Source organism: Bombus pyrosoma, linkage group LG2 (genome assembly GCF_014825855.1).
Source record: "Bombus pyrosoma isolate SC7728 linkage group LG2, ASM1482585v1, whole genome shotgun sequence".
Lineage (NCBI taxonomy): Eukaryota > Metazoa > Arthropoda > Insecta > Hymenoptera > Apidae > Bombus > Bombus pyrosoma.
Window position 1 is genome coordinate 2,231,646 of NC_057771.1, and position 11,966 is coordinate 2,243,611.

Consider the following 11,966-nt stretch of genomic DNA (forward strand, 5'->3'; position numbering starts at 1 on the left):
CTATTGCATAACGACAAAGTCTAACCATAACGAAGATTCGTTTCACGTCCTTTAACCCCAACCCTAATCATAATGTGAATCCGACATATATATATATATATGAATACATGAATTCTATATACAAATATATATATATATAGTATTTTTCTCTGTTTTTTAGTGTATGCAGATATTTATGAAAATATTTTTTTTAATGTGCATTAAGAATTTGAAGATTGTGTATGAATAAATAATACATCTACGTACATATATTATACAAACTGTGTAATGTTTCTTAGCCACCTGTATCACTTATATTCCTTATATTCGCTTGGACAGTGTAATTAATCTTTTCAACTATTATGGAAGATTCAAACTTAACAGTAAGGAAAAATAAATTTTTGTGTGGAATGAAATTAAATCAGATAATATTATAGGTAATAGGAATATGTTATGGCATCCAACTATGTCGTAACATCAAAGTTATACCAGATTTCGTTAAACTTATGCTTCACATCTTATTGATTGGTATTCACACATTGCAGAAGTATATATACATATAACAGTAACTTGGTTATGTTTCTCCATTTTGGAAACAACAAAGTCATTAAGCATCGAAATTTCTTTCAAGCAAGAAGTTCGTGTTGGTGTCAAACATTGCTTCTTTTTGTTACTAAACTAATACTATAATGATATAATATATATAATATATAATATAATATAATAATATAATAATAAACTACAATGTTTGTTATGTAATGTAACAGAAAGTTTATTTCATTCAGTATATTTTTATATTTGCTAACAAAAGATATTGATATAAATTTCCAGCATTCCATAGTATAATATAGTGTTAAATGCAAGATAGATTACATTTCTAATTTATTTGTTAAATAAATAAAGCCAATAAAACATCACAGAGAATGACGAGTTAGTTGCTTATCGTTACCTATCATTTTTTACGGATAAAGATAAAAAACACTATTTTATTATAAAATTTCTTCACAATTACTTATGACCTTAGAAAATATAAAAATGCATAAGAAACCAAAGGCTTTCATAAAAAATAAAGAGAAGTGCACCTCTTTTAAAAATTGTATTATTTTAGGATTGAAGATAGAATTAAGGTAATAACAATTAAAAAGTAAAACTCGTGAGACTGATATAGTATTTACTTACAAATTTATTAACAAAAAAATATATAAATTTTACATACTTGCAGATAATGCGTATTACATTCACATGTTTATGAAAATAATGCGTATCACGAAACGAAAAATGAAGTACTTACTCGCAATACTTATTAACATAATTAGCTATTAATAACTTATTAATTATTATTAACAATATTCATATATTATTAATTAATATTCATATAATAATTAAAGTAAATGCAACAACAAGCATATAACAATGTTGTTCGTTTTAGTTTATATCGAACGATAAATACACGATTGTTATATTAAATAGGAAATATAATAAATGGTAGAACTTTACCATTAGAGATAGAATATGATAATAATGGAACTTTTAATTCTCTTCTTTTTCTTCAGTTTGCTTCTGTTGTTGCCGCTTAGGTGGCTTCGTTTGCATTGCTGGCTTACCAGTCTGCTCTATCTTTATTACTCGTTCGTTTTCTACGTTTTTTTGATCCTTCCTTGGAGCGTTAATACTAAGGACACCATCTGCCGATAACTGCGATGTGACTTGATCAATGTCACATTGTTCCGGAATCAGATATTTTCTAACAAATTGACGAGAAATCCAGCCATGTTCGTCGCGCTTCTCTTCATGTTTTGCGGTAACGATGACAAACTTATCGACAACCTTAACGTCAATTTCGTTTGGTTCAAATTGTTGAACATCGAGCACGACTTGGAACTTGTCCTTGTCTGCTTGAACAGTCGAGGTGCCTCTGTCGTTGTTATGGAATAGTTCAGTCCATGGTCTGCTAACGTAAGTATTCCTTTTTCGTGGTTGTAGATATAATCCCAATCGATTTGGCATTATTAATTGTTCCGGGTAGAGACCCAATCCAAAATTCTGATCTGGCAGACGATGCGGGCGATCCAAAGTTTCCCACCAGTCAGAAAACAGCAATGGTGCCAAAGACATTTTGCGACGATTTAATTTGATTAATGGTAATGTACAAAGATATGTAACAGGATACTCTTGTTCAATGAAATTTTGTTAAATTCATTCAAACTCGCGATCTTCACTGCTTAGTTGCTAACGAAACACTGACGAAGGTGTGGTCCACTGGCTGTATTTATCTGCGAGTATGCGCAGGGCATAAGTAGTCACAACGTTTCAGGAGACTTCGAGAACTGTCCGACTATCGAGCACTGTATGTATGTATGTACTCACAGATAACATAAGTAATACATATTATATATTGTATGTATACAATATTATACATACATACAATCACGCTAATAACCTATATCGACCCAAAAGTTTATATGTATATTTACATATTAGAATGTATATCAAAGTATAGAAAAAGTAAAATATGTTTTGATAAAAATTTTCTAGAATTTATAGACTATTCCTGCAATAGAAAATTATGATTTTTGCTTTACTTTTGTAAACATTTTTCATTTTTTTGAAATCGTAAACAGTTTTGAAGTCAGGTATAGAAATTCTATTACAAAACACCTTTTTAGGTTTGTTTCCCTACTATAAAAAATGATTTTCCTGAAAATGACATAATTCTTCATATTTTGTCCTACATCTAATTTGATATTAGAATAGTGTGTTATGGAAAATTGAGAAATTATTAAAATTTTGTATATTTTCATATAAATATACTTGTTTTAAAAAGAATATATATTAGTAATTAATTACTTATTTAAGATGTTCTTGTTAAACAAAATTTTTTTAATTCATAAAACTTAATAACTGTTGTGTATTAATAAGTTTAATTTCATTAATTTGATTTATTTTGAATGTTAATTTGTTCTCATTTGATACGCGTTGTAAGCGTTAGCCTAAAATTAAGGAACACTGGATTTGGAACATTCCTTTAAAAACGTTTGTAATGGAACTTCATTCAACGGAGCTGTCAATAGAATGTAAAAAGCGGTTAATTTCCAGGTGGGACTCTTAATAATAATTAAAGATATAATAGACTATTGTCCAAAAATTACATAATGGAGATAGAGAATTCGTGTCTTTTTAATTATGTATTTATCAGAATAATATTTGATAGCATTTATAGCATAATAAGTTACATATAACACAATTTTTGTGATGCGATTAACAATGACATAAATTAAAGGCTTTACATATATTGTATACAAGAGTATCAAATGTCATATGTAATATCAATATAGAAGATACACGAAGGTTCGAACTCGCAGCCTTTAATTTGTATTGCTAATCGCACATTATAAAATGTTCGCGCCCTTTCAGTCATTGAAGTGACAGTGACAATACTTTTAAATATTTCTTATATTATTTAAAATTATACACATTTCAGTCAGACGTCACATATACTGAGTCATCGTGTTTTCCTACATGTTAATTCTTTCTTTTTTTGTGCCTGGAAAATTCGATTTCCAGAAAATTCTATACATTTGTCGATTACTGCCCCCCCCCCCCCAGTATGTTTTCGAGCCATGTATATATGTATTCGCGCGTAACTTCGATTGAATTTGAAAGAAACTCTTAGTCCTCGGTAATCTCAGTGTTAGTCTTTAGCACTTGTTGGCGTATATAAATATGTATGTATTCAAATATTTATTGTATTCAAAGAGTAAGAGTGAGTGCAATTATTAAATCTCTTACATATCAAGAAAAGGAAGTAAAAATTTGAAGTGGCAAGATTATATTTTAAAGGTTAAAATAGAAGTGGAACAATGTTTCTACTACCAATGCTATTCTCCAACTAGTGGGAAGGTTTGGAGATATCCCAATGTATTTTTTATCAACATTTCGGACTTCCATTAAATTCTGATTTGCCAATGTCTTTAGTTCTTTAGAATGCTGACGTTTTGGTGATAAGATCTCTCTGCCGAGGTTTTTAAAGATTCCAGCCATATGAGAGAGACGTAGATTGCAAATCTAGCGGAATATCTACTATACAAGCTGATAAAAATAAATTTCATGTTACCCAGAAGAAGTAACTGTAAAGGTTGTGGGAGGGAATGTAGCGGTTGAAGACGAACATGAAGAAAGACAAGATGAGCATGGATTTATCTCGAGGCAATACGAAAATACCTTGTGCCAGAACAATGCAATATCAATCAATTAAAATCAAGTTTGTCTTCTGATGGAGTCTTGATGATTACTGCACCAAGGAAGGAATTTGATCCACAATCAAAGCATGAAAGAATCATAAGAGTTAAAATTACAGGGCAACCATCTTTGAGAAAGATTCAAATCTAGCTGAAATACTAAAGAAAAATCAAGTTCAGAAGAACTCTGTACCACAGAGAGAACAAGAACATATAGTAAAGGTTGCTTAAGAAAATAGCTTAATGTAAAATTGATTGGATTATGGTGACAAATGCCTATTCTTTTACAGTATTGTGTGATTTAATCCGCTACATAAGTTTAAAGCACCTTTATTTGTTTTGTGCTAGTCAATAAAATAGTTAGACATTCCTGTTTTGTTTAGTTCCTTACCCTTTTCATATAATCATAATTTGAATCTGTATATTTTAAATAAGTGCCAAGCTAGTTATAAAAATATGTATATATAAAATAAATTGGGAGGAGGTCCAGTGTAAGAGGTAGCTATGCCACAATTGTAGTATTGAGATATAAAGACTTTCATGAAAATTTGTTTCAATAGAAATTGCATAATTAAGATTACAATTTTTTAATTTAAACTTATTAATATGAAAGTAATGTATCTGGCATAATGTTGTATTTTTTATTTTATTTTCTATATGCCTAAATGTGAAAATTGGATTTAAAAAGTAACTACATAAAAACTATTTCAGTTATATAAAAAATCACAGCGCAGGTAGGAATTTTGCTATGTGGTTATATATGAACGGATAATAAGAAGGAAGAAATTCCAAGAAATTCCAAGAAATTTCAAAATTGATAAAAACTTTTTCCACCTTTTGTGGCATAGCTCCCTCTTGCACTGAACCGCTCAATTTTCCCTATTGTTACATTTTCATGTACTATTTAAGATTTATCTGTTATAAAGCATTTTTTAAAAAATAAAGCTACTCTTTTTGTATAACTATGAATTTTTAAATTCCCCTTCCCTTCCCTTAAACATAAATCATATTTAAAGTGTAATTTATACCTTGATAATTTTCATAAATTAATACAACACATTTATAAAATATCAATTTTATTAAAGTTTTGATACAATTCATTATATACATTTATCATATATGTGATAAAAATATAAAAATATAAAAGTTAACACTTGCTTTATTAAATATACGTTTAAAAGGCAGTTTTTTTTTCAAAAATGGATGGAATCTTACATAAAATATTTTATATAAAATGTAATTATAAAAACATCTAATTTTTCCTGATTGGCTATTTAAAAAGACAGCAACCTATATGTTTTACATATAAAAATAGTTACTCTTCATATTTAAATGATTATTTACACTATATACAGCAATTTACTACTTAGATTTATTGCATGCAAATGCTAATCGAAGTAAATAGACTGAATTTAATTTTTCAAAAGAGCCAATAAATTTATGGTACAAATTTAATATTCAGAACACATTTTGTGTTGCAAATTGTTGTATTATGATACCCAAAAGTAATAATACTGTTGATACAGTAATACTATCAGCATTGTTACATCTATGGTCAAAGTAACAAAAACACCATGTTACTTCATCATAATAGTCTCTATGAATATCTAATTGCCAAATAGAATTATTTACATAGTGTCCTAATTGAACATCTTTTGCAGCTGGTCGGCAACCTTCATACCGATCAGCTGGAATATCTTTTCTAAAGCTACGAACAGAACTTAAACAATCACGTGTTATCATGGTTTCAGCTGAAATATATATTAGAAATATAATTAATATATTAATAATAAATTTATTTTTAGTTGTATCTAAGAATACGATACATATATGAAACAGAAATTACCTCCTTTTCTCTCAATGATTTTTATACATTTATCATCATATTCTGGACAAGTTTCTCCCCAGTACCATAACCAATTTAAAGGAGTGCCACACCCAGGTTGATTACTATTGCATCTGTAGCAGTATAAGCTGTCTCCTAAAATATAATGTATATTACAAAAATAATATCAAAAACTAGATTAACCATCCTCTTTAGACAATGTTAAATTTAATTGATTTAATTTTACCTTTATTAACAAGTACAGTCAATAAGACAGCAATAAGAAACATTCGTTTATTCATTTTTGTAATGTAATTGATACGAAAATTTTCGATCTAATGCGTTTTCGATATCAAATTGATAGATTTATTACTTTGACGCTAATCTATGATATGTAATACAATAATATATAACAAGTATCTTAAATGTTACTGGAATAACGCCAACAATAATATTTACTGATGCTAGCTTTACTTTCTTAACATCTTTACGTATTCTGTATGTATATGTACATGATATATTCTGTTAACCTAGACCTAGGATATATGTTGGTGGCTCTGTTGGTGATACAGTGACACTTCTTGTAAGATTCTAGTGATTTTATGTATAGCTTACACCTGGTGGCTTTTTATTTTCAGTATATTTTCTTTAAAATTATTGTATTTAAATTATTGTATCATATATGAAACTATAATATTTTTAATAATTATTTGTTTTAAGCCAATACTATTTTATTTTGTTACAATATTTCTTCGTTAATTAATTAATTAATTGACAGAAGTCAATTAATTTTGAAGTCAATTGACAATTGAAGTATCGGTCATGGTTACGTAAACAGGTTTGAACACTCCTAAACCGGAAACATAGGAGAAATCGTCTAAAGATTGAGTCGTGCAAAATCAACATGGAAGACAAGAAAGGTCTCGTTCTGCGCATGCGCAACACATGTATGTGTATATATATATAGATATCATGAGTGTTCAGACAGAGACAGAGACACTTTACTCATCTCTGTCTGCCTCGTAAAAACGAGAACCTTGTTGTCTTCCATGTTGATTTTTCATTACTCAATTTTCAGATGGTTTTCCCTAGTGAATGTCGAGATCTGCTTATATTTTCGTGCAGTGAATTACAGGTCTATACCGACGAGGTGCAGAATAGACATGATATACAATATGCAATGCATTTTCGTATCTCACGTTATAGAGGTCATTTGCTCCTTATCATTTTTCTATCACATGCGACGTTATCGATTCAGTACAAGACTGATTTAAATTGGAACTAAAGTTTTCTATATGACTTACTGTCCGTAGAATATATGTATGTAATTCTCTCAGCAATGATCGTTTTGAACAATGGATTTTTCTTAAATTCCTTCAAATTCTATAAGAAATATCTATGAGTAGAATCAACGTACGAAATGCTTGGAAACAGAAAAATATTTGTGTGAAAAACATATAAAAGCGTAAGGAGTTCTCTACATTTTGAACTGATGGTAAGCGAGTAAGGAGCTGTTTGGTAAGTGAGGACCTCTCGCGTACAAATATTAATATCAAATCTTTCCTTTCAATTCCGTTTAATTAAAATTAAAGTGCCTTCATTTTGAAATCAAAGAACAAGTGTTTTGCGCAACGATTCTATATATTGAATACTGTATTTTTTAAGTTTAATTCTATAATTTGTAATTAAAAATCTTGTGAAAATAACTATAGTATTTAATATTTCAGCATGTTTAGAAAAATTGCAATTTTTATTTTAATTTTACGTTATGAGGCAATTATTAATTTATGAATTACCAAAAACGTAAGGGCTTACGAATATGTTTAATGTATTCTACGATAGGAATACTTATTTCAGTATATCTCTCAAAATAAATTAATATATATATATATATATATATAAAAATTGATGATTTTGTATACTCTATATACTGCATTAATAACTATTAAGGTATGAACATAACTAATGTCTTGGGTTACGAGACTCGTGCAAATCTAAGAGAATAAACAGGGAGGAAACGCGGTATCTTGCTGCCATTCCTGCTGCTGGAATCGGTGGCACTATATTACGATCGTAGGATATCGTTTAGAGAAGTCCTCATTGTCGCCGAAGGAGATCTCCGGATTTTGTCCTTATCCTCGGACAACCGGCGAAAACTTTCACGATAAACTTGACGGGAATGTCCTCGAATCGCTGCTTCTGTCCCTGTTACCTCTCCCCTATCACCGTTGCTCGCCGCTTCCGCCACAATCGACCACTGGTGGGGTTTTCCCTTCGAATACTGAAAACGCGATTTCGTAATCTCAAAGAAAGTATATGTATAGTTGCACCTTCTTCTTCCTTGCATCGTTTCAGATACTAAGATATAGATACGGAACAGGACCAAAGGTTCGAAGCGGAGAAAATATGCGAGAGACCGAAGGGTACGAGATATCTCATGGATCCTGAGAGTAGTCGCCCGAGGCGTTCAACCAATTAGCTAACTCCACGGTACTTCACCCTCGAAACCGCTAACGAAGAACCTAAGCGAAGGAAGAAAATCGAGAGGATGGAGGGAAATCCTGATATTCCTTGCGAGGTGGATCCTAGTTACTGCGTGGATTCGCCCGCGGCTCTTCCCGCCGTTACGACTGCCCTCTCTGAGGACGTATGCCATCCCCGCATCATGTTTTGCTCGTTTTTACTTGCCCTCCTGTTTATTTTCGTAAGTGTCTCACAACCAACTGGATTTCGAATTACCTTACCGATTCTATCATCGAACTGCAAAGATTACACGTGATACAGCTGACGTATAGTCGTCAAACCAGTTTCTAATCCAGAAACCAGAAAACCAGTTTCTATTTCGAGAACTAAATATTACTAAATTGAAATCTGAATTTTTTAAATTTCAAACTTGAAGCTTCTTATGAAAAATTTCTTTAGACAATTTTTTGTTTCGTGGCGGAATAGATGTTTTACGACTACATTTCTATTCTGCTTACACTTTGGTAGGTAAAGATCCCATGTCGCGCAATATGCTCATCTGCTTTCGCATATTTACTTTTGTTTCAAAATTAGTCAAGGGAAATGTTTAGTTTCCCTAATGCGATATTTCGCCTTTCACTTGTTTGTCGCTGATGTGAAACTTTTAGTTCGAAATATACTTATTTTCAGTGAAAATTCTGTTTCCATGTTCATGTATTTACTTGCTGCGAAGCACAAAGCAACTACTGCACAATAGACGCAGAAATTTGTCCCATAAACAGATATGCCAAGACGAATAAATTCATAGGACTTAATAAAATAATAAAGACCGTATGCATATTAAATTGGATACAGAAATTACTCAATTCGTTTCATAAACACATAGTGAAGAAACACAATGATTTTGTAATCCTTTGTGAATATTTCGTAATTCATATTTCTTAAATTCGTAGTATCATCATTGTTCGAGTTTATCCACTAAAAAATTGTTAATTTATAAGAAATCTTCTCTTTTTCCTCTTTTACGAATCTACAATACAATCAAAGAGTAATGTTACCGCATGCATCAAACTTCGACTTCGATTGGAATCATCTCGATCTTTTCCCCTTTGTTTTTCCTCCTTATTTTCCCGGAAGTTCAGGCCGCAGAACGTAAAGGGTAGTTCAACGAGATCGCTAAGTTTCCATCTTGGTTGCCATTTAGTGCTTTGAAAAGTGCCTGAAGCGAAACCGGTAGACAAGCTACTCGAATGGAAAGAAGAGGGGGACGAAAGAAAGAGTGGGAAACAAAATAAGAAAAGTTTAAAATAAAGCAGAGATATAAATATAAAAGTTGATAATTAGAAATCAATTTATGACAATTATACGAAGCAAGGATAATGAGTATTAGTTTTGATAAATAGAATGCAGATAATAACATAAGAAAATATTAATAATGCTAGGTCAGAAATAAAAAATTGCTACTAAATAAAATTGATTTTTCTTTTTGATATGTCAACTTCGATGTAACTTCAACTCGAATGCAGGTTACGTTTCGCGCGAATCCGGTCACCTTGTCACGGCGCGTTTATCAAATTCTTGTTTATCGAAGCCTTGAGTAAATTGGCTTGGAAGGTGGGCACTACTCGGTCGCGGAGAGATTTATGGTTACCACTGACTTCCATGGAGTTTTCCACGCAGAGTGGCAGACTGGTGTCGGAGACGCGATGCTCTCACGTCGCTCGCAACGTGACGGCATAACTTTGCATAGACCGATATGTATGAGCCACCTACGCGTCATCCGTATGTACAAACACTTCCAGTCGAATCTTGTGATCGAGATAAGGCGTTCGGTTTCGAGCACGAAGCACGACTCGTTGGCATCCACATCGCAAGATAAGTTACGACGCGAATACGAAAGAGTCGCTTCTCTGCAAATTTATAGGGAATCGTCTTCTTCTTCCTCTTATCGCGACAACTTGTGTAAATGCACCAACACGCTAGAATCGACTCGATCACGCGCCAGAACGTTTGTTCACGTCGCGTCGCAACATGTGGAAATTTTTAATTCGCCTGTGTCATGCTATATTTGTTGAATGTCGACGAGCAACAAAGTCGATATAGATTCATCGATGATTATATGTTCGAAAGGAATGAGGGACCTAATTCAGCTCCGGTTTCGATTTTCCTTTTTTTTTAATTTCCTTCTTCCTTTATTCGGTCAGTGAGGTTTTTCTCGTTTGAAACAATGAACAAACTCGCTCCAAATGATCGAAAAATTACTGCGTGTTTGCGTGCGTAATATGTATTGACAAATGTATACAATGTTTTCCAGCGATTCGTAACGAACGATTCGCTATTTTTTCTTTTGCACCATTTTCAACGTGACATTGGAGTGTATAAAAATTGGAACTGTATGTAACTACCCTCTTTTTGATATTTGGTGAGATATTTAGTTTCACGAATAATTCATAGTATAAAATTACAGACGTAGATACTGGACTGATTTAATTTACATGTAGGTTCCTTTTTCCATTTTTTAATTTTCTCGGAACTCGTTAAATCCTTTTCACACGAACTCTAATATGCAGCAATTCCTCAAGCAAAGTAAATTTACGTTTCCTTATGTACTCGGCATGTAAATCTTGACCCCGAAACAATTTCGAACTTAAAGCTGGTTCGCGAATGCAAATACCTCGCAATTGGGTGAACGGTATTCCGTGGTAGAAATTGACTTTTGTAATTTTTATTGAATCGAAGCATCTCTACCTATCTAGCACGAAACATAGTACAGAAAAGTTAAACGCGGAACATTACGCGTGAATTTTTAATGTACCTCTGCGGTATATTATACTAAAATATTAAGAATCTTTGACAATTCTTGTACTTTGAATTTCGTTGGATAATTTAATCGTGTGAAAAAGCGTCAGAAAGTACGTTGTACGTAATTATGCAGGCTTGAATAAGCTCGTAAATTGTTACAAGCTGCCTTTTTGGAAAGTATAGAGGTAGTAAGAGATCAAACATCTTTGTACGTAAGAATTAACAAATTTTTAAATTACCTTTGTTTGCTTTAACATGACGTATGGTTATCCATAAACGAACACTGTTAACAGTATTAATCGCTGTTAATCCATCTTACGATTCGATTAATCTTCAAATAATTGACATTGAGTGCATGTAAATTTCCCGATCGCTTATAAATTCTATCAGTAACGATTCCCATGCTGGGAACGGGCCGGCAGAACAAAATTTCTGGGTCGCCTCAATATTATTCCCTCTCTCGCCCGTAATTTACGCATATCGATGTACCGATGCAATTTTTTCCGGTCTCTCTTTTTTTCCTTTACCTCTTTTTTCTTTTTTTAGCTCTCGTTCGTTCATGATCACGGAATTTCTCGTAGATTTAAAAAATCCACTGTTACGTTGCCGAACGTTTCATCCGGTGTACAAAACGCTCGTAGTTTCGCATCTATCGACTA

At 32.0% G+C, this 11,966-nt stretch overlaps 2 protein-coding genes and 1 pseudogene across 2 annotated transcripts; 1 reads left to right on the forward strand and 2 right to left on the reverse strand.

Annotated features, from left to right (window-relative positions):
- Positions 1-1,144: 1,144 nt before the first annotated feature.
- On the reverse strand, positions 1,145-2,245 carry LOC122577623 (protein lethal(2)essential for life-like). Its single transcript, XM_043749038.1, has one exon. The coding sequence runs from the start codon at positions 2,092-2,094 to the stop codon at positions 1,510-1,512; it is 585 nt and encodes a 194-aa protein (XP_043604973.1). The 5' UTR covers positions 2,095-2,245; the 3' UTR covers positions 1,145-1,509.
- Positions 2,246-3,706: 1,461 nt separating this feature from the next.
- Positions 3,707-4,714, forward strand: LOC122573656 (annotated as a pseudogene).
- Positions 4,715-5,428: 714 nt separating this feature from the next.
- Positions 5,429-6,574, reverse strand: LOC122577625. The gene is made up of 3 exons (XM_043749041.1): positions 6,290-6,574; positions 6,064-6,198; positions 5,429-5,968 (listed from the first exon to the last, which is right to left on the reverse strand). Exons 1-3 carry the CDS (start codon positions 6,342-6,344, stop codon positions 5,676-5,678), a joined length of 483 nt encoding a protein of 160 aa, XP_043604976.1. The 5' UTR covers positions 6,345-6,574; the 3' UTR covers positions 5,429-5,675.
- Between the last annotated feature and the right edge of the window lie 5,392 nt (positions 6,575-11,966).